At 58.2% G+C, this 22,386-nt stretch overlaps 1 protein-coding gene across 1 annotated transcript; it reads left to right on the plus strand.

Annotated features, from left to right (window-relative positions):
* Positions 1-422: 422 nt before the first annotated feature.
* LOC120674454 lies at positions 423-1,459 on the plus strand. The gene has a single exon (XM_039955636.1). It carries the CDS (start codon positions 474-476, stop codon positions 1,239-1,241), a length of 768 nt encoding a protein of 255 aa, XP_039811570.1. The 5' UTR covers positions 423-473; the 3' UTR covers positions 1,242-1,459.
* Positions 1,460-22,386: the final 20,927 nt, after the last annotated feature.

The following is a 22,386-nucleotide window of genomic DNA, read 5'->3' on the forward strand; positions in this document are numbered from 1 at the left end:
ACGAAGCGTGGCAATTTGCAGCCCTTTCTATCGCAATATCGCGAGGAAAAATGAGCGCGAACCTAACCTCCGGACGATCTAGAAACAAGTAAACGCAAACAAGCAGCTAGTTTTTGCTTCTTCTTCTTCTTTTTTTTTAACCAGCAGCGAGGTTGACTCTCGAGAGAACGAAAAAAACACGCAGGTCAGGTGGCCACGGAAAAGCCCGGGAGTCAATTTGTGGCAGGGGAAACCGGCACAGCCCATTTATTGAAGGTGCAGTGCAGTCCACACTGTTCAAGCGGAAATCAAGCCGACGTCTTTGTCCGCGAAGAACACGTACGCGATGCACGGCGGCCCGCCACAGCGAGAACTCTGTGTCCTCCGTGCGAAAATCCACCGTATAAGAGCTTCGCGACCCAGCGTCAAGATTTCTCGCGTCCAGAGTCCAGAGCCCCCTGCTCCGCTCTTCCCTCCGGCCAGTCCCCAACCCCATGGCGACCGCGACCGCCACCGCAGGGCCGTACAACACCGCCGCCGCGACGGGCAAGGAGGAGCCAACGACGAAGCCGCTCGCCACCGCGTCCCCGACCGTCCACCCTGCCGCGACCGACGGTGGCGCCGGGGACGAGGAGGTCGCGACCTCCTCCAAGCGCCGGCGCTCGGCGCAGTACCTCCGGAAGCAGCGCCGGTGCGCGCTCTGGTTCTGCGGCTGCTGCGGCGCCACCGTGGTCCTCCTGGGCATCACGGCCCTCGTGCTCGCGCTCACCGTGTTCAAGGTCCGGGACCCCGTCCTCACCATGAACGGCGTCACACTGGAGGGCGTGGACGGTGACCTGGGCACGGCGGGGCGCCCGGCCGTGTCCGTGAACGCCACGCTCAGCGCCGACGTCTCCCTCGAGAACCCCAACGCGGCCTCCTTCCGGTTCGGCCGCAGCGAGACGGACTTCTACTACGCCGGGGAGACGGTGGGCGTGGCGCACGCGCCGCCAGGCGAGGTCGGCGCCGGCCGCACCGTGCGCATGAACGTCACGCTCGACGTGCTCGCCGACCGCATCTCGCCCAACGTCAACGCCACCGACCTCATCTTCGGTCAGGACTACAACCTCACGAGCTACACGGAGATCGCCGGGAGGGTCAGCGTGCTGGGCATCTACAAGAGGGACCTCGACATCAAGATGAACTGCTCCATCACGCTGGAGGTGGGGGCCTTCACCACCGTGCAGAGCAAATCCACCACCTGCGTTGCAAACGTCAGCTGATCATTTCGGTTAGCAGGTCGTTAGCCGTCTCCATGGATGGATTCAAATATACTATTTTGTTGCTGCTAGCTCTGTGCTCCTTTTGTGTACAAGCAACTTACATTAGTTTTGGTTAGAGACGAGTGACTCATAAATGTCTATCTTGATGCTCAACGGCTTGTGTATTTATGTGCTTTTTCTGAATTCTAATGAGAGGATACCTACAAGTTCAGGCCGTATTTTATCAACTTCGATTCAGAGTAGTTTCTATCTGCTGCCTGTCTGTGACACTGACACAGGTAGTGGCATGACGAGGGCAAACCAACTAATCCGTGCCTTGGATATCGACTGTGGTACTTGGTAGGCTACCCACCATGTTTTGTCAGTGTTACTTTTTCTATCGTCGCATGCTTTTCCATGGGTTGATCCCTCTCAGAAACAATCACCTTACTGACCATTCCTTCATTCATAAATGGACAGGTAAAAAACAATGGGGCCACAACAACCAGTTCTGCGAGCAAGGCGATCCTATCCTCAATCGACCAACGCTGAACGTGACGTCGCCGGATCAGTCTACTGCTAGTCCTCTCCGGTGCTTGCCGCCAGCGGTGCCAACTGCCATCTGCCATCTGCCAGCACCATCTCGCGGCACACCCTCCGCCGCCGCCACGGACCATGAGTCCATGACCCACTCCCAAGCGCACGTCCACTATCGCCCGTCGCCCTGGTGGCCGCGGACCACCCAGTCACCACCGTCTTTCTTGGCTATACGTGGACAGTAGCCCGTTGGCCGCACCCAAGCACGACCAATTTGATCCTACCCAAGCATGGCCCGGCACGCTCCCCACCGTGCCCGGGCTTGGACCGTCACTCCAGCCCGTGGGTAAGCACGGCCCGACACGGAGTTAGCAGGCTGGCCCGATGGTGGCCCGCTAACTCCAACAGTCGGCGGCCAGCCCATGCAGCGATCGAGCAATGTATATACCCCCCGCCTCCCCAAAGGCCCAAACCCTAGCCCCCACTCTGCGTCTTCTAACCTGCTTGCGCCTCGGCGCCGGCTTCCCCAACAACTCCCTCTCCTAGTCTCCGCCGCCGCTGGTGCCGCTCCCCCTCCTCTCCTCCAGATCTCTACCTCCGGCGTCGCTCCCCCTCCTCTCCTCCACCTCCGGCGCCACTCGACCGCTCCCCTCCCGCTCCACCCGACCGAGCCGCCGCCTCCCTCCCTCGCGGAGGTTGCTTCCCCTCCGCCTGAGCCTTCCCTTTGATGGCAGTCACGGGGAGCAGGCGGCGGCGCCGATGGCAGCTGCGGGGAGCATGAGTGGCGCACTACCCCTTTGACCATCCCAAAACCAGGCAAACTACCCCCTTGACCATCCCAAAGCGGTTTTGCTGACGTGACACATGTGTCCCACATGTCACTATATTTTTTACCACATCACCTCCCCTTCACTGACGTGGACTCCATGTCACCGTCTTCATGTCTCTCCTCTCTCTTTTACTCTCTCCACCTCTCTTCCCCTACTTCGCTCTATCTCCCCACAGTGTCGCCGCCTCCCTCTCCCCCCTAGCTCGGCTTGCCACCCCAGAAGGCAACGTATACACAAGTATAGACTATAGGTCCCCCGCAGATCCGGCGGTCGGCGTAGGCGTGCTCCCTCTCCGACGCGTATCCGGCGAGACAACAACACTGCGCGCGGATCCACAACCGATGGTGTTCACCCGGCGGTGGCTTTACCCCGCGGCGACTCCCTCCCAGGTGGCGCGATTCCGACGGCGCGAGCTCCACCCCGATGCAGCTGCCCGTGCCCACCCTTGGAGGCTCGCCCATGCGATGTCGACAACGGTGAGGGAGGCCAGGCCGCGGCGGAGCTCCAGACAGAGCCACGCCACCGGAAAAATCCACCCTAGGCACAGGGGAGAGGAGCTCGGCTTGGTGGGTGTGGGTGGAAGAAGGAGCACGGCCAGTGGTGTGGAAAGCATGGTTGCTGTGGGAGGGGAGGGGCGTGACCGCGAGGAGTAGTTGGACCAGCTGCCGCTGAGTAAGTCTCGGTGATGGCGTGGGAGACGAGTTCATTGCCGGAGGCAACACAAGTGGCTGTGGAGGCATGAGCCGCGGCGCGGGAGGTGGGCACGGCGCAGGGGCCGGCGGCGGGCACGACAGCGGGGGGAGGGAGGAGAGAGATGGATAGGAGAAAGTAAGGGGATAAGTTCTGATAAGTGGGGTCCATTGCCACATGTTTAATGAGATGGCTCGGACATATAGGCCCCATCGACACATCAGCAAAACCACCACCAAAACAGCTTTGACCTGGTCCAAGTGGGTAATTTGGCCGGTATTGAAAATTTAGATATGTAAGATTTCTAGTTTTTGAGTTTAGGGGTGTGTCGCTGCGGGAAATGGGCGACTACAAAACTACTCGATTGCTTGATTGTTATGCGCTTGATCGGATATGGTCTAGCATGCAAAGACTCGAGGATTTAGACTAGTTCGGGCCTGAAATGCCCTACGTCCAGTATGGGGGTGGTGTTCTTACTCTCTTGCTCTCGAGCCCGGGTGCTCAAAGTTCAGAGGAGAGCTTACAAGCTGGTCTAGTAGTGTCGAACATGTGAGAGTCCAACCCCTTCCTATGTGGGGGGCCTTCCCTTTTATAGTCCAAGGTGGGACCCCCATTTACAGTTATCTAGCATTGTGCCTTTGCACCGTCGGGGCGCAAATCATCCTTGTCAGTCGTCGGGGCCCACTCAGTCGGTCGGGAGTGGGAGAGCTTGATCCTGGCGATCTTCTGGTGCAAGGAATTATCATGGCGATCTCCTTGAGCGGTGTGTCCCCCTAGCGCTGTCCCATCTTGGCTCAGTCGGGGCGGCGCGCCCACCCGGTCGGTCACTCGGGGGTCTCCTTCGGTCTTGTCCGCCGGAGCCCGGGTCTCTTACCTGGGAGGCTATCTTACGCAGCTCTGTCACCAGATGGCGCGCCTGGTGAGGGGGTTCTTACCGAGGCCTGGCCGGGGTCGTCCGGTCACGATCGCTGGTGTAATGGAGTGGTGCGCAGAGGCGACCATCATTACGGTGAGGGGAGGCAGCGTCTGTGTACGCCCCTCCCGTTGCGTCAAGGGGTCCGCACGACCGGCGCTGTCCCCTTGTCAGTGAGGCCTACTGGCTTGGCCCTTGGCATAAGATAGGGAGAACCGGCGCCTTGGGTCTTGCACGGAGGCTGCCTTGGCCGGCACGCCTGTCAGGGGGCGCGGCGCTCTTGGAGCGCACGTCTCAGGCCACCAGCCTGGCCTTGACCCGGGGCGCTAGGTCGGGGGGCGCCACGTGTCTGGGAGGTCAGGCTCCCATACCTATTCGCTAAGCGGCGAAGGCAGTTCCCCACGCGGCTTATCAGGCTGTCCCGTCCTTGGCCCAATAAGTCTGCTGGGCCTTGCGTCACACAAGTTGGGCCCGTTAGGGACCCCTGGTTTATTCCCCCGTCAGAGGCCCCCGAGCGGTTCTACGATTTTGAAATAATCGTGGAGCCGCTGGTCTCGGCTTTGATGGTTCCTGAGCAGGACGTCCCATCCAACTGCTCGCGCCTTCAGCTTTCGGCGTGCACCAGATGAGGCGTGATGGGGTCAGGCCCGTCTTGATGGCCGGCTGACGGGTTGTGGAATCTCGAGGCCGGTTGTCGCATCCTATCGTTGTACCGCGGACGCCTCGTTTTCCCCCGCTCGGGGCCGCCTCCCATTGGTGGGTTGTGCAGTGATCGTGCCCCGAGTGGCATGGCAGTTGCCGGGCGCGCTGGCGCCGTTCCATCGGCGTTCAAGTTGAGGTTTGTTTTTGGCGAGGGCTCTTGGCGTGCCCCGCTCTGGCCGGTCCACTGACTACTGGGGCCGTTGGTGCCTATGTTTGCCTATAAATAAGAGGTTTGTGGATACATGGTTCCACACAAGTAGGCGGATCATGGAGTTCCATTTGGCAAGTTCTCTTCCTCACACCCCACACCCGTCCTCCAGATGAGAGTGGGCATGGCTCATTTTTCTGGTGCTAGAAGAATGCTTGCGAACGGCGGGCGATCTTCCTCAGGCATGAACTCGTCGGCGAGTTCATGCCGGTGACCGCTGCACGGCGCCGAGAAGTCCGAGGGCCTACTGCACAGTGACCTCTCGTGGCCTCCTTGGGCTCCTCTTGGCGCCAGCCTGGTGACTTGGTGGTGGTGCGACGCTTCCCTGCCGTGGGGGTTACTCTTCTGCTCTGCGTCCTTCTTGCGGTTGCCGCTCCCCCGAAACCTCGGGTGGGCAGTTCACGCGTCATCGACGCGGAGCCGCAGATCCGCTGCCTCATCTTCCAACCTGTGGTTGGAAGGCTGCACAGCTCAATGCTGTGCGCCGTGGCAGTGGTGGACAGTGAAGAGTTCCTGTCTCTCATCAGACAGGGTGGTCTTGCCACCACGACGGGTCTCCGCGCCTCCTCCCGGAGGCGGGCGGTTTAGAGTGGTTCGCCTGGAAGCTACCGTGCCCAGTAGAAAGGAGATCACGGCGCATCTTCCGGCGAATGAGGAGGATACCCAGGAGCAGGTGCCGGCGAGGAGTTTTGGGCTAACCTCACCCCCATTAAACTCCCCTCGTCGCATCGTCTACCTCCTTCTCTGCCAGGGGCTTCTTGGTGCGGCTGGTGCTAGAAGAAGGCTTGTGAGGTAGTACAAGAAGTCTTGCGACGTTCTTTGGCCATGTCCTCCGGCTTACCAGGTAGCAGCCGTTGCGTTAGCCCCCTTTTGTTGCTCCCTCGGTGGGAGTAAATGGATTTGATCCATTGTATCCGCTGTGTCCATGAGTCGAGGACAGCTACCTTTTGCTTGTTGTAACGGCTTAGAGCCGATTATTGAAAAGGAAGATTAATGAAATAAAGTTGGCCCTGAGGCATTCTTGTTTGTTCATTTCTCTGCATTGTTTTTTTCGTTTTCGTGCCTCAACGATGAATGACTCCACTGCGACCGGTAGGGATCGGTGGAGGTAAACCCTACCGCTTGACCTAGATGGCCCGGAACGGCGAGTTCGGTGAGCTCGATAGCGGGTAGGCCCATTTAAGGACAATCCAAGTGAAGTCCGACCCTACTGCGGACGACCGGGTCGACGGAGCCCCAGATGGCAGCACTCCACTGCTCTACGGTCCGCATCCCAGACAGATACCCGAGCCATCAGCCAGCTCGGGGGGGCTAGTTGGCCTCCCCCCTAGAGGGGATTCCGTGCTGAGCCGCGTGGCTCTCGGCGGGTACACTGCGAGTTCTTCCGGGGGTACCTTTCGGTGTTGTCCTCGTTCTTCTGTCCCTGCATTTTGTTTTATTGTGTTCATGATGATACCTGCGTGGTGGTAGGGTGCCGTCGTCGGGTCCCGGAGCATGGATCATCGGTCAGGGCGGCGTTGGGCCGTCGGGCGGCCCAGGCCCCTCCGAGTCCTCTTCATCCGGCGGGCCCCCAGCACGGGATGGCGCTGGGGTGTCTAGTGTTGCTGTTGGCGGCTCGGCGTCGTCCTCCATCACGCCGCTGCCACCAGTCGTTGCGGCTCCGCCAGTCGCGGCCGCTGGACCGCCGGGCTTGCCCGCGCCGGATTCGCCCGTGCATGGTTCGCCTGCTGTGTCTGCTGCCTCCTCAGGGTCTGACCCCGGGGGATTTGACTCGGACATAGTGGCTCTGCAGCGGGAGTGCGACCTGGGACAGCCATGGTCGAGATCGAGCACTTGTGGGACAGCCTGCAGGCGGTCGAGGTGGCTCGGGGTGCCACCGAGGGGGAGGTGAGCGCGGCGAGGAACGCCACGGTGGACGCGCAGGACCGTGCCTTCGGTGAGTTCCATTCTTGATCGAGTCTTCTTTCCCCTGTTTTTCCCTGCATCTCATGCATTTTACCTGTAGTGCTGGAGGAGGAGTTGGAGGCCGTCCGCCGCGAGGTGACGGACCTACAGCGCCGCCTCAGTGAGGTGGAGGACCAGCGCGAGGCCCTGGAGGAGGGCGCGCTCGCCATTTTCCGCGTGGTGGAGCCGCGGGCGCCCATGCAGGTGGACCTGCTCCATGCCCTCCCCGAGATCATCTGGTCGGCGGTGAGGCTGGGGATCCGCCGCGGCGCCGCTGCTGCACTGGCGTCCGCCCGTCTGCGCACCGGGACGCACCTTGGGGGAATCGACCCTGGCTTCCCGGAGACCTCCAGCGAAGCTGTTCGTCGGCAGGCCAAGCTGGACTTCGCCGGGTTCAGACGGGTCACCGCGGCGGAGATGGACATCGATGAACTCCTGCAGCGCGGCGCAGACCCGGAGCTGGACGGGCCGTAGGGTCTCGGTGGGACGGCAGCGGAGCGCAGGGCCGGCCGGCGGCCACTTCTTCTTTTTATTTTGTTTAATTATGAAATGTATGTAAGTGATGTGCCCCAAGCCGTTCGTGCGGCTTGGGTGAATATCTAGGGCATCCATCGTGTGTGTGGCACCCCTTAGTTATGTTTAAATTTGCTTTCCTGCTTGCTCTTGGATGTTTTTGGTCCTCTGCATTCCTCTCTTTTGGAGCTGCGTGTTGATCGTAGGCTGCGACGTATAGCCGGGAGCTGGCCCAGAGGCATCGTTCGCTGGGCGCCGTAGATCATTGCACGGATCCAATCGATTGGATAGTTCGGAAAAATCATTTGAGTAGGATGAAAAAGCATGTGACTTGGCAGAAAAAGTTTGTGTGTTGTGTGACGAAGAAAAAAGATGCGTGTGCGCTGCACGATTTATCCTAGTGAGGCCCCCGAGCGCCTTGGCCTGAAAGTGTTCAGGGCAAGGGGCTGTAGAGGCGGTAAGCAATAGAAAGTAAGATGGTCGAAGACCATGGTCTGGCCCCAGAGCGCTCCGAGCCAAATTTGTATGGGTCGGGGTGCTGGATAACCAGCAAGTTTATTTGTGCTGTGAGCATGCAAGAAAAAAAAAGACAACTGTCTGGCCCCCGAGTGATTCTGGGCAGTGAGTGGCCGAGTCGGGGCGCCTAGTGAGTGCACTGTGTTGTGCAGGGAGAGAAAAAAAATTGGCAGGTGTTGGGCCCCCGAGTGCGCCGAGCCGGAAGTGGCCGGGTCGGGGCGCTTGGACTGAGCCGCTAGTGCTGCTTACGAAAAGAAGTGACGTTACTGTTCTATGTTCCAAGAGTTGGTCAGAATGTTACCGTCAGAGTCTTTTAACTTGTAGGTGCCTAGTCGTATCACCTCTGCGATGTTGTAGGGTCCTTCCCATGGCGGCGAGAGCTTGTGCTTGTCCTTCGTCAACATGACCCGTCGTAGCACCAGATCTCCGACCTGCAGCGTCCTTTCCCGTATGCGCCTCTCGTGGTACCTGCATAGGGTTTGTTGGTAGTGAGCCGATCGGAGGAGCATAGTTAGCCTTGCTTCTTCCAAAACTTCCATCGCGTCCCTCTAGGCTTCGGCTGACGTTGCTGGGTCAAAGGCTTTGACTCTCGGCGCACCGTAGTCCAGGTCGGAAGGCAGTATGGCTTCGGAGCCGTATGTTAGGAAGAAAGGTGTCAGCCCTGTGGATCGGTTGGGCGTGGTTCGCAAGCTCCAGAGCACTACCGGCAGTTCTTCCACCCAACAACTCATGAACTTTTTGAGCATGTCAAAAATGCGCGGTTTGAGCTCTTGGAGGATTAAGCCGTTAGCTCTTTCTATTTGCCCGTTCGTGCGTGGGTGTCCGACCGATGCCCAATCGATTCGGATCCCGTATCCTTCCACGAATTCCTGGAAGTAGTGACCCGTGAAATTGGTCCCATTGTTGGTGATGATGGAGTTGGGCACCCCAAATCTGTAGACGATGTCCAGGAAGAACTTGACGACCTCCTTGGAGTCGATCGTGGTTATCAGTTTTGCCTCTATCCATTTTGTGAACTTGTCGATTGCGACAAGTAAGTGGGTGAACCCTCCTGGTGCCTTTTTGAGTGGCCTGACCATGTCTAGGTCCCATACGGTGAATGGCCATATTATGGGGATGGTCTGGAGCGCCTAGGCTGGTAGGTGGGTTTGTTTGGCGTAGAACTAGCATCCTTTGCATGCACGGACGATGTCTTCCGCGTTGCGCAGGGCTGTTGGCCAGTAAAATCCCTGTCGAAATGCCTTTCCGAATAAGGAGCATGGCGCAGCGTGGTGTCTGCAGATCCCAGTGTGTATCTCGAGAAGGAGCTCCTTGTCCTAGGCAATGGGGATGCACTTCATGAGAATGCCAGTCTCTGAGGGGCTGCGCTTGTAGAGTTCGCCACCGATTACAGCGAACGTCTTGGCCCGTCGGGCGACGCGACGGGCTGCATTGCGATCCTCGGGGATGACTTCATGTAGGAGATAAGCCAACAGGTCAGCTCTACAGTCTGTGTTGTCTGTCTGGCCTGGGTCAGATTGCTCCGTGGCGAGACAGGTTGGGCCCCCGGGTGTCTCGTCGAGGGCTGGGTCGGAGGGAGCGTGCTCTGTTTTTTGCGCATGCTCTGTTTCCTCTGTTTTTGCCTTGTCTGCGGTCGGCTATCTTTCACACGCTGACGGCGCGTTCAGGTCGTGGATAAAGATGCCGCTGGGTGCCGGCTTGCATTCGGCGGCCATTTTTGCGAGAGCGTCCACGTCAGGGTTTTGCTTCCGTGGGATGTGGTGGAGCTCCAGACCCCGGAATCTACCTTCCAGCTTACGGACCTCCTAGCAGTATGCGTCCATGAGAGGGCTCTCACAGTTGGAGTTCTTTATGACCTGGTCGATTACCAGTTTTAGTCGCCATAGACGTACAGGCGGGTTACCCTGATGTCGATGGCTATGCGGAGGCCGCTGATGAGTCCAGTACTCGTGAGAGATTTGTGGGGTCGGGGCTTGGACTTCCGTCCACTCGGCGATGAAATTGGCCAGGGCCTGGGATTTTATCGCCGTGCGTGGCACAAACTTGATGTCGTAGCCCATGAGCTCGACTGCCCATTTAGAAATCCATCCCACGGCGTCGCGGTTGCGGACAACTTCTCCGAGTGGAAATGAGGTGACGACCGACACCTCGTGCTCGGTGAAATAGTGTTGGAGCTTCTTAGCTGCCATGATGACAGCGTACAGAAGCTTCTGTGTCTGAGGGTACCGTGACTTAGTGTCTATTAGTACCTCGCTGACAAAATATACAGGCCGTTGGACCTTCAGGGCGTGTCCTTGCTCTTCCCTTTCGACCACCAGCGCGGCACTGACCACATGGTTGGTAGCTGCTAAGTAAAGCAAAAGGGGTTCGCAGGGCTCCGGTGCGACGAGCACCAGTGGAGAGGATAAGAGAGCCTTGAGGCGGTCGAGGGCCACCTGAGCCTCCTCCGTCCAGACAAACGTGTCGAATTTCTTGAGAAGTTTGTATAGGGGCAGGCCTCGTTCTCCCAACCGAGCGATGAATCGGCTGAGCGCCGCCAGGTATCCTATTAGCCTTTGGACGCCCTTGACGCCACGGATGGGTCCCATGCTGGTGATGGCCAAAATTTTGATGCGGTTGGCTTCGATGCCACGCTCAGACACCATGTATCCGAGTAGTTTACCCTTAGGCACGCCGAACGTGCATTTCTCGGGATTCAGCTTGATGTTGAATCTCTTGAGATTTGCGAATGTGGCGCTTAGGATAGCGACCAGGTCGTCCGCGCGTGGTGTTTTGACGATGATGTCATCGACATAGACCGCGACCATCGCCCGAGGTGGGTCTGACAGGTCGGGATCGATCGGCGGGTTGATCTGGTCGGAGAAGCAGGATTGCATGCATCGCTGGTATGTTGCTCCCATATTTTTGAGACCGAAAGGCATCGATACGTAGTAGTATGAGCCGAACGGCGTGATGAAGGATGTCGCGAGCTGGTCGGATTCCTTCATCTCTATTAGATGATAGCCCGAGTAAGTGTCTAGAAAGGATAAGATCTCACACCCGGAGGTGGAATCGATTATCTGATCTATTCTAGGCAAAGGCAAAGGGTCCTTGGGGCAAGCCTTGTTCAGGCTAGTGTAATCAACACACATCCTCCATTGACCGGTTTTCTTTCTTACAAGGACTGGATTAGATAGTCAGTTGGAGTGGTAAACTTCTTTAATGAAGCCGGCAGCTAATAGCTTATCTATCTCCTCTCCTATGGCCCTGCGCCTCTCGTCTTCGAAGCGGCGCAGTCATTACTGGACGGGCTTGGATCCCGGCAAAATGCGGAGCTCGTGCTCGGCGACCTCCCTAGGGATGCCCGGCATGTCGGACGTCTTCCAGGCAAAAGTGTCCTTGTTGGCGCGGAGGAAGTCGACGAGCGCGTGTTCCTATTTAGTCGGCAGCTGGGAGCCTATCCGCACCATCTTGGTTGAGTCGGCATCGTCGACCGCGACTGCCTTGATCTCGTCGATTGAGACGAAGGCCGGTGCCTGGCTAGGCTTGCCAGGGTCAGGGCGGCACTCGGCTGTGGTGGCGCGAAGCTGGCCAAGCTCGGCCGAGTTCGCCGCGGTGGTGGCGAGGTCGTAGTACTCGCGGCTACTGACGTAAGCTTGCTCGAAGGAGCCACTCACGGTGATGACTCCATTCGGACCCGGCATGTTGAGCTGGAGGTAGGTGTAGCTGGGCACCGCCATGAACTTGGCATAAGCGGGGCGCCCGAGGAGGGCGTGGTACACTCCCTTCCAGTCCACCACCTCGAACGTGAAGGTCTCGGTGCGGAAGTTGGTCTTGTTGCCGAAAGTGACCGGCAAGTCGATGTTGCCGACCGGGTATGCCTTCATGCCCGGTAAGATGCCGTAGAAGGGGAAGGGGGAATCCCGTAGGCAGCCTCGCGGGATCCCCATGGCTTCCAAGGTATCCAAGTAGAAGATGTTGAGGCCGCTCCCCCCGTCCATCAGCACCTTGGACAGACGCCTGTTGCTGACGACGGGGTCGACGACGAGGGGATGACTCCCAGGATGAGGGACGCTGGCCAGATGGTCATCCTGATCGAAATAATGGGCGTGGACGCCCACTTCAACTTTCTAGGAATGGAACTTGCGGCAGCACATACCTCGTGGAGTCGCACTTTCTGCAGTTGCCTGGAGCACACGTCCTCCAGGCCGCCGATGATCACCAGGCATCGATCCACGTCCGGGAACTCTCCTTCCGCCGGCTTTTCTTTCTCCTGGCCAGTGTCGGGCCGCTTGTCGCGGTCATCGTCTTCGGTCTTGGCTGTTCTGCGGAGGAGACGCTTCATCATATCGCAATCTTTGAACTTGTGCATGGCTTGTCCAGGAGATGGTAGAAGTGGTCGTTTCACGGAGGACGCTTGTCCTAGTGCTCGGTCGCCGCGACCTCGCCTGAGGCGAGAGGTCGGCGGTTCTTCTTGTTCTTCCTATCCATGCGGCTCGAGGAAGGCCTGTCGCGGTCGTGCCGCTTCTCTGTTACCGCGCGCTGGTCGTGCTCGAAGACGGCCCTGACCGCCTCCTCGCCAAAGGCGTGGTTGGTGGCAATCTCCAGGAGAATCGTGCGTGGTATGTGGCTTCTGGCACCCTAGTTTGTGGACCAGGGACTTGCAGTGCGTCCTGCTGAGGAACGCACTGATGATGTCGGCATCGACGACGCCCGACAGCTCGTTGCACTGCTTGGAGAAGCGCCGGATGTAGTCGCGCAGGGACTCGCCGGGCTCCTGCATGCAGCTCTTGAGGTCCCAAGAGTTGCCAGGGCGCACGTACATGCCTTGAAAGTTGCCGATAAAGACCTTGCAGAGGTCTGCCCAGTAGCCGATGGAGTCGGTGGGCAAGAAGTCCATCCAGGCGCGGACATTTTCTCCCAGGCATATAGCGAGGTACTGGATGATGAAGCGTTCATCGGTCGGCAGAGTACATTCGCAAATCTCAAGATATTCAACATCAATCTGAATCCCGAGAAATGCACGTTTGGCGTGCCTAAGGGCAAACTACTCGGATACATGGTGTCTGAGTGTGGCATCGAAGCCAACCGCGACAAAATTACGGCCGTCACCAGCATGGGACCCATCCGTGGCGTCAAGGGCGTCCAAAGGCTAACAGGATGCCTGGCGGCGCTCAGCCGATTCATCACTCAGTTGGGAGAACGAGGCCTACCCCTATACAAACTTCTCAAGAAATCCGACACGTTTGTCTGGACGGAGGAGCCTCAGGTGGCCCTCGACTGCCTCAAGGCTCTCTTATCCTCTCCACCTGTGCTCGTGGCACCGGAGCCCTGCGAACCCCTTTTGCTTTACTTAGCAGCTACCAACCATGTGGTCAGTGCTGCGTTGGTGGTCGAAAGGGAAGAGCAAGGACACGCCCTGAATGTCCAACGGCCTGTATATTTTGTCAACGAGGTACTAACAGACACTAAGTCACGGTACCCTCAGACACAGAAGCTTCTGTATGTTGTCATCATGGCAGCTAAGAAGCTCCAACACTATTTCACTGAGCACGAGGTGTCGGTCGTCACCTCATTTCCACTCGGAGAAGTTGTCAGCAACCACGACGTCGTGGGATGGATTTCTAAATGGGCAGTCGAGCTTATGGGCTACGATGTCAAGTTCGTGCAACGCACGGCGATAACATCCCAGGCCCTGGCCGATTTCATCGCCGAGTGGACAGAAGTCCAAGCCCTAACCCCAGAAATCTCTCAGGAGTATTGGACTCTCTACTTTGACGGATCGGTCATGGGACCCGGCGCGGGGGCCGGGGTCGTTCTGTTCTCTCCAAAAGGAGGCAAGTTCCAGTACGCGGTTCGACTCCATTTCCTTGCATCCAACAACGTTGCAGAGTATGAGGCACTCATCAGCGGCCTCCGCATAGCCATCGACATCGGGGCAACCCACCTGTACGTCTATGGTGACTCCAAGCTGGTAATCGACCAGGTCATAAAGAACTCCAACTGTGAGAGCCCTCTCATGGACGCATACTGCTAGGAGGTCTGCAAGCTGGAAGGGAGATTCCGTGGTCTGGAGCTCCACCACATCCCACGGAAGGAAAACCCTGACGCGGACGCTCTCGCAAAAATGGCAGCCGAACGCAAGCCGGCACCCAGCGGCGTCTTTATCAATGACCTGAACACGCCGTCAGCGTGTGAAAGACAGTCGACCGCAGACAAGGCAAAAACAGAGGAAACAGAGCATGCGCAAAAAACAGAGCACGCTCCCTTCGGCCCAGCCCCCGACCAGACACCCGGGGGCCCAACCTGTCTCGCCACGGAGCAATCCAACCCAGGCCAGACACACAACACAGACTGGATAGCTGACCTGTTGGCTTATCTCCTACACGAAGTCCTCCCCGAGGATCGAAATGCAGCCCGTCGCGTCACCCAATGGGGCAAGACGTTCGCTGTAATCGGCGGCGAACTCTACAAGCCCAGCCCCTCAGAGACAGGCATTCTCATGAAATGCATCCCCATTGCCAAGGGCAAGGAGCTCCTTCTCGAGATACACGCCGGGATCTGCGGACACCACGCTGTGCCACGCTCCTTGGTCGGAAAGGCATTCTGACAGGGATTTTACTGGCCAACAGCCCTGCGCAATGCGGAAGACATCGTCTGTGCATGCAAAGGATGCCAGTTCTACGCCAAACAAACCCACCTACTAGCCCAGGCTCTCCAGACCATCCCCATAACATGGCCATTCGTCGTATGGGGCCTAGACATGGTTGGGCCACTCAAAAAGGCACCAGGAGGGTTCACCCACTTACTTGTCGCAATCGACAAGTTCACAAAATGGATAGAGACAAAACCGATAACCACGATCGACTCTAAGGAGGCCGTGAAGTTCTTCCTGGACATCGTCTACAGATTCGGGGTGCCCAACTCCATCATCACCGACAATGGGACCAATTTCACGGGTCACTACTTCCAGGAATTCGCGGAAGGATACGGGGTCCGAATCAATTGGGCATTGGTCGGACACCCACGCACGAACGGGCAAGTAGAAAGAGCTAACGGCTTAATCCTCCAAGGGCTCAAACCGCGCATTTTTGACATGCTCAAAAAGTCCGCGGGTCGTTGGGTGGAAGAACTGCCGGCAGTGCTCTGGAGCTTGCGAACCACGCCCAACCGATCCATAGGGCTGACGCCTTTCTTCCTAACATACGACTCTGAAACTGTACTGCCCTCCGACCAGGACTACGGTGCGCCGAGAGTCAAAGCCTTTGACCCAGCAACAGCAGCCGAAGCCCAGAGGGACGCGATGGAAGTTTTGGAAGAAGCAAGGCTAACTACGCTCCTCCAATTGGCTCGCTACCAACAAACCCTACGCAGGTACCACGAGAGGCGCATACGGGAAAGGACGCTGCAGGACAGAGATCTGGTGCTATGACGGGTCATGTCGACGAAGGATAAGCACAAGCTCTTGCCGCCATGGGAATGACCCTACAGCATCGTAGAGGTGATACGACCAGGCACCTACAAGCTAAAAGACTCTGACTGTAACATTCTGACCAACTCTTGGAACATAGAACAGTTACGTCGCTTCTTTACGTAAGCAGCACTAGCAGCTCAGTCCAAGTGCCCCGACTCGGCCACTTCCGGCTCGGCGCACTCGGGGGCCCGACACCTGTCGATTTTTTTCTCTCCCCGCACAACACAGTGCACTCACTACGCGCCCTGACCCGGCCACTCACTGCCCAGAATCACTCGGGGGCCAGACAACTGTCTTCTTTTTCTTGCATGCTCACAGTACAAATAAACTTGCTGGTTATCCAGCACCCCGACCCATACAAATTTGGCTCGGAGCGCTCTGGGTCTAGACCATGGTCTTCGACCATCTTACTTTCTGTTGCTTCCCGCCTCTACAGCCCCTTGCCCTGAACACTTTCAGGCCAAGGTGCTCGGGGACCTCACTGGGATAAACCGTGCACCGCGCACGCATCTTTTTTCTTCGTCACACAACACACAAACTTTTTCTGCCAAGTCACATGCTTTTTCATCCTACTCAAACATTTTTGCCGAACTATCCAATCGATTGGATCTGTGCAACGATCTACGGCGCCTAGCGAATGATGCCTCTGGGCCAGCTCCCGGCTATAAATCGCAACCTACGATCAACATGCAGTTCCAAAAGAAAGGAGTGCAGAGAACCAAAAACGTTCACGAGCAAGCGCAATATGTTTTTTCCTCACCAACAGCCCCTCATAAAAGATAAAAATTAATATATCATTTATTTTTGCAATGGTGGATCCATACTCGAGGAAGGAACGGCAGACCCACCGATCGACGACGCGCCTGCCACGGCTCCAGTATTCCCGCTGCTAACCTCCAGCTCCCGCTCCGCACGCCGGACAGACCTCACCGCCTCGAAGGTCAAACCTCGCGCCACCTTCTCAGCGATGGGTTCCAGCCTCTTGGCCACCACAAGTACGTCCTCGAACGGCTTCCCGCCGGAGAGATCATCCTCAAGGCCCACCAGATCCAGCTCTGGATGCCGCAACACCACGGCGCTCAACGCGATGGAAGCCCCGTGGTAAGCCGCTATGGCCGTCAACGCGACCAGTTCCCTAGGTACCCGTCGTAGTTCATCCAGTAAAGGACTTGAGGTCGGAGAGCCACGGACGCAGGAGCAAACCTCTTGGGCCGATGGCTGCAGTCAGTCAAATTCATGGCGCTGGTCTTGGTGCCGATCAAATTCACGGCGCAGGTCTTGGTGCCGGGTAGTCATTTCTGAAAGAAAGCATCACCACATCATGAGGGTGCACTGCGAGCATAATCAGAAGGAAGGAATGCGAGGAAAATTACCATCCAATGCCTTCTCCATCGCCTGCCAGCTCGCCTCCTGCTTCACCGGGTCGGCCTCCGCACGGACACGACGGGACCGTTCTCCCTCAAGTTGTGCCTCCACGGCCGCAAGGTTGCGACGATAATCCTCAATATCCGAAGCACGCGCAGCCTCCACGGAGCGCAACGGCTCCGTAAGGTCCCGGCGCGCCGCCTCACTCGCCATCTCATGACTGTACTCATCCCGCAGGAAAGATGACTTCCTCTTTGAGATGTTCTCCAACACCTGGAAAACAGAAGGGGGTCACAACAAGACACATGCGGGTAGGAAAGAACAGACCCGACGCAAAAGAACTCACCCCAACAGCGGGATGCAGGCCGGAGGTAACAAGCTTCACAGCTTGCTCCACCTCCTTCAATGCCAGGGTGAGGCGACTTTTAGCGGAGGCGAGCGCTTCCTGGGCTTCGAGGCCCTGGCGACCCACATGCCGCCAGACCTTGTCTTCCCGGGAAACATTCAGCACGAACCGCGCGTCACCACCTTCGTCGCGGGACGACCACTCCAGTGGTCCCTCCGGCAAGCGGTACGGGACCAGAGCGCCCTCCACTGACGGCGGCCTCTCCGACGCAGCGGCCTCTCCCATGGGAGGCGATAGGGGAGAACTCCCGGCGGAAGCACCCGCGTGGCCCGCCAAATGCGGCACAAACGCCGGCACAGTGCCGACCGACGAGAGGATGGGGCTCGGCATCGCCACCGTCACCACCTGTGATGAGGACGTGCCCAAAGTTACGTGCCCTCCCCGACACCTAGCGAGCAGTGTCGCCAGTGCAGGGTGCTCGGTCCACTCCACCGGATCGGCTGCCGACTGAAAACCGGTCGAGACCCTGTATTGCAAGAACAAAAGAACACGTCACCAAAAGGCCGCTCCTCCAGAAACGGCAGAACGGAAACGGCAAGAACACTTATGTTCTCGTCGTCTTCTTCGGAAGGGCGACCTCGGATGACGATGAAGGAGGCGGATGCGTCGCGACGGACGCCGCAATGAGCGACGGCGCTCCATCGGCCTCTCTGCGGCTCAGGGTGGGGATGTCATCGGCATCCCGGGGGGACGTCGCTAACAACCCCCGGTGCACCCAGACCCTCACCTCGGAACCATTTCGCCGGCTCCGCCTCATCACGGGCGCGCTTGGGGGTCCCGGACTAGCTCGTCCCATGAGAGGAAACGTCCGAACCGAAGTCCACGGCCCCGGGCAACTCTAGTTCTTCTTCTTCCTCTTCCCCGTCGGACCCAAATTCCGGATCCTCTGGGATCCGGCGCCAACCAAGTCCTGAGCCTCCGCGGGGTCCATCCCCTCACAGATAAGCTTGGCCACCTTCTTCTCGCGGCTCTCATGCACCTGAGCACGAAGCGCCCTCTTCTTCTTCTTCTCCGAGGCCTTCCTCTGCTGCTCGGCTTGGCGAGCGGCTCCTTCCGGCCCCTTGTTGCGATGAGGAAGAGATTTGGGCTTGCCGAGTCCCTGCCAATACAAATGGTAAATGAGACGGATGGGGACCAGGATGTTACAACGAGGAGCGAGAGATGAAAAACTAGACTGGTGGTTACCAAATTAGGGGGGCGACCCCACCCAAAAAGGAGACGGACCGCCGATAGGACGGCGACCTTCGCCCGCGATCATGCCGTCAAGCCACCTCCACAGCCCAGAGCTGGCTGGATCCCGCAACTCCTCCTGCAGCTCGTCGCGCTCATAGTCCCACATCTTCCCTCGCCGCGCCGATAGAACGCGCACCCGGTGAAGGAAGATGGTGGAAAAAACACGGGCGCCGTCCAAACCATGGGCCACCAAACCCTGCAGCACCTTCTCGATCACTCCCACATTGTTCTTCTTCCTCCGGGAAGCCCCCCAAATCCAACTGTCCTGCTTCTCCGGGGCACTCCTGGTGAATGCCGGGAACGCCTCCTCCCTCCAGGAGGGATTCCGGATGTAGAACCACTCATCATGCCACCCCCGGTTGTTGTCCACAGGAGTGTACCGGGGGTATGAGGTCTTCCCAGGCCTCCGCTACAAACCGAAGCCGCCCACGGGCATGATGGTCATCTCTGAATGTGACATCCCGGCCTCACGCCTCAGCGTGACCGGACGGCCAACGAACATCTCCCGGAATATATCCACATGGGGATCTATCCCGAGAAACACCTCGCACACCGTCACGAAGCCCGCAATATGCAGCATCCCGGTAGGGTTGAGGTGATGCAGTCCGATCTTCCACCCCTCCAGCAAGCCCAGCAGGAAAGGGTGGGCGTGGTGGCCGAGCCCACGCGCGTAGAAGATGCGGAAGGTGACCACTTCGTCGGAGCGAGGATGGGGACTAACCTCTCCGGGCAGCGGCGCCCTCCAGTGAGCAACATCCCTGGGAGGAATCGACCCCTCCGCGGCTAGCCTCACGAGCTGGGCCTCGGTCACAGAAGACGGCCTCCACAGCGACATGGTCGCACCTAAACTGCAAACAGAGCAACAAGAAGAAGTGCGGAAGCTGGGGCGGCGGCGAGCAAGAGCAGATAAGGAGGCGAGTGCTGAAAGGCGGTGGAGAGAGGGGGTCGGGGCCAGGTAAATAAAAAGACAAAATGCTTCACTCCGCATATTAAAAGGCCGAGGGATTCAGGCTGATGGGCCCCACCAGATGACGCGGGTTTCCGAGAGACGCGTCGTTGAAACGCGCCCAAGATACTCCCCCTCCGGGCTGGAGGCAAGCTGGGCCCCATGGGCCGGTCACTTATTACGCATTCGCCAGAGCCCTATCGCTCCCAACCTCTCCTCGGGCATCAACAGACCCCACAGTTCCACAGAACCCAAGGATGGTGAACGGAGCAAAAGCAAGGACAACGGTTCTCTTTTGAGCCCGTCACTCGCAAAAAAGACGACCCCCGTCCAAGGCGGTGCACGTCGGAGTATCATCCAATGGACACGATGGAATCAAGTCTGATCGTGCAGAACAAATTTACTTCCACATCGGATTTATTAAGACAATTGGCCAAAAGCCATTACAACGAGCCGGGACAGTCCGATCCCAACTTAGAAAAAACACAAAATACAATGGATCAAATCCATAGGTCTTCGACAAGGTGGGAAACCAAAAGAAAAAGGCGGGAAGGCGCTCCAAGAATGCCTTCTCCAGCTATGGCCTCGTCCCCCAAGCTGCAAAGGATAGGGGAAGCGACCACCCCAGGTAGGGAGCAGAGGACACGATCAAGAGAACCCACAGGGTCCTCTCCAAGGCGTTCGCCACCTCCTCCCCCCCAGGGCCCGCCTCGCCAGAAGAACTGCATCGGTGGGCGATACGGGAAGCCACGACGTGGGGGGACTCCGAAGCCGACGCGAGGTCAAGCGCTCCGAGAGCGCCACCTTCTGCTTGCAGCACCAAGCCCCCGGTCGGACCAGCGCCAAGGAATACCGAGGGAGCCACAGGGGAGATATGGTCGCTTACCACGCCCCTTGGAAAGGGAACCTGTGGTCCAGCTCGCACAACCTCCCCCCATGGCGTCCCGATTCCTCAACGCCGGCACACGACTAGCGGAAGGAGTGAGGAGGATCCCCCGCCATTCGCAAACATTCTTCTAGCACCAGAAAAACAAGCCATGCCCACTCTCATCTGGAGGACGGGTGTGGAGTGTAAGGAAGAGAATTGATAAATAGAACTCCATGATCCGCCTACTTGTGTGGAACCATGTATCCACAAACCTCTTATTTATAGGCAAACATGGGCACCAACGGCCCTGGTAGTTAGTGGGCCGGCCAGAGCGGGCCACGCCAAGAGCCCTCGTCAAAATCAAACCCCCACTTAAATGCTAACGGAACGGCAACAGCGCTCCCGGCAACTGCCGCGCCACTCGGGGCACGATCGCTGCACGACCCACCAATGGGAGGCGGCCCCGAGCGGGGGAAAACGAGGCGTCCGCAGTACAATGATAGGACGTGACGACCGGCCTCGAGATTCCACGACCCGTCAGCCGGCCATCAAGATGGGCCTGACCCCGTCACGCCTCATCTGGCGCACGCCGAAAGCTGAAGGCGCGAGCAGTTGGATGGAACGTCCTGCTCAGGAACCATCAAAGCCGAGACCAACGGCTCCACGATTATTTCAAAATCGTAGAATCGCTCGGGGGCCTCTAACGGGGGAATAAACCAGGGGTCCCTAACGGGCCCAACTTGTGCGACGCAAGGCCCAGCAGACTTATTGGGCCAAGGACGGGACGGCCTGATAAGCCGCGCGGGGAACAGCCTTCGCCGCTAAGCGAATGGGTCTGGGAGCCTGACCTCCCGGGCATGTGGCGGCCCCCCGACCTAGCGCCCCGGGTCAAGGCCAGGCTGGTGGCCTGAGACGTGCGCTCCAAGAGCGCCGCGCCCCCTGACAGACGTGCCGGCCAAGACAGTCTCCGTGCAAGACCCAAGGCACCGGTTCTCCCTATCTTGCGCCAAGAGCCAAGCCAGCAGGCCTCCCTGACAAGGGGTCAACGCCGCTCGCACGGGCTTCTTGGCACAACGGGAGGGGGCGTACACAGGCGCTGCCTCCCCTCGCCGTAAGGATGGTCGTCTCTGCGCACCACTCCATTACGCCAGCGATCGTGACCGGACGCCCCCGGCCAGGCGCGCCGTCTGGTGACAGAGCTGCGTAAGATAGCCTCCCAGGTAAGAAACCCAGGCTCCAGCGGACAAGACCGAAGGAGACCCCCGAGTGACCGATCGGGTGGTCGCGCCACCCCGACTGAGCCAAGATGGGACAGCGCTAGGGGGACACACCGCTCAAGGAGATCGCCAGGGTCATTCCTTGCACCAGAAGATCGCCAGAATCAAGCTCGCCCACTCCCGACTGACTGAGTGGGCCCCGACAACTGACAAGGACGATTTGCGCCCCGACAGTGCAAAGGCACAACGCTAGATAACTGTAAATGGGGGTCCCACCTTGGGCTATAAAAGGGAAGGCCCCCCACGTAGGAAGGGGTTGGACTCTCACGGGTTTGACACTACTAGACCAGCTTGTAAGCTCCCCTCTGAACTTTGAGCACCCGGGCTCGAGAGCAATAGAGCAAGAACACCTCCCCCCATACTGGACGTAGGGCATTTCAGGCCCGAACTAGTCTAAATTCTCGAGTCTTTGCGTGCTAGACCATATCCGATCAAGCGCACAACAATCAAGCAATCGAGTAGTTTTGTAGTTGCCCATTTCCCGCAGCGACATCATGCATAGTCACCCACACCAGACAACAGCCCTGCCCTGCTTGTGCTTGCCCGCAGGGAGACGGCCGTTCCAGCCCCGTTTCGATGTCGTGCCCTCTGCCCTGCCCTCTTTCCGGGAGGACTTTTACGGTGCACAATACTACCATATACTACAGTTATAAAAGAACTCGTATGTAAATATCGGACGGTTTAGATTTATTCATACTGTTGAAATGATGATTGGTAGTATGAGGTAGTATAGCTAGGTAGTACAAGATAGTATAAAGGTAATAT

This window comes from Panicum virgatum, chromosome 5N (genome assembly GCF_016808335.1).
Source record: "Panicum virgatum strain AP13 chromosome 5N, P.virgatum_v5, whole genome shotgun sequence".
NCBI classification, from domain to species: Eukaryota; Viridiplantae; Streptophyta; class Magnoliopsida; order Poales; family Poaceae; genus Panicum; species Panicum virgatum.

Excerpts from the sequence above, each read along its gene's own strand:
- LOC120674454 (XM_039955636.1), top strand. The coding sequence starts at position 474 with ATGGCGACCGCGACCGCCACCGCAGGGCCGTACAACACCGCCGCCGCG.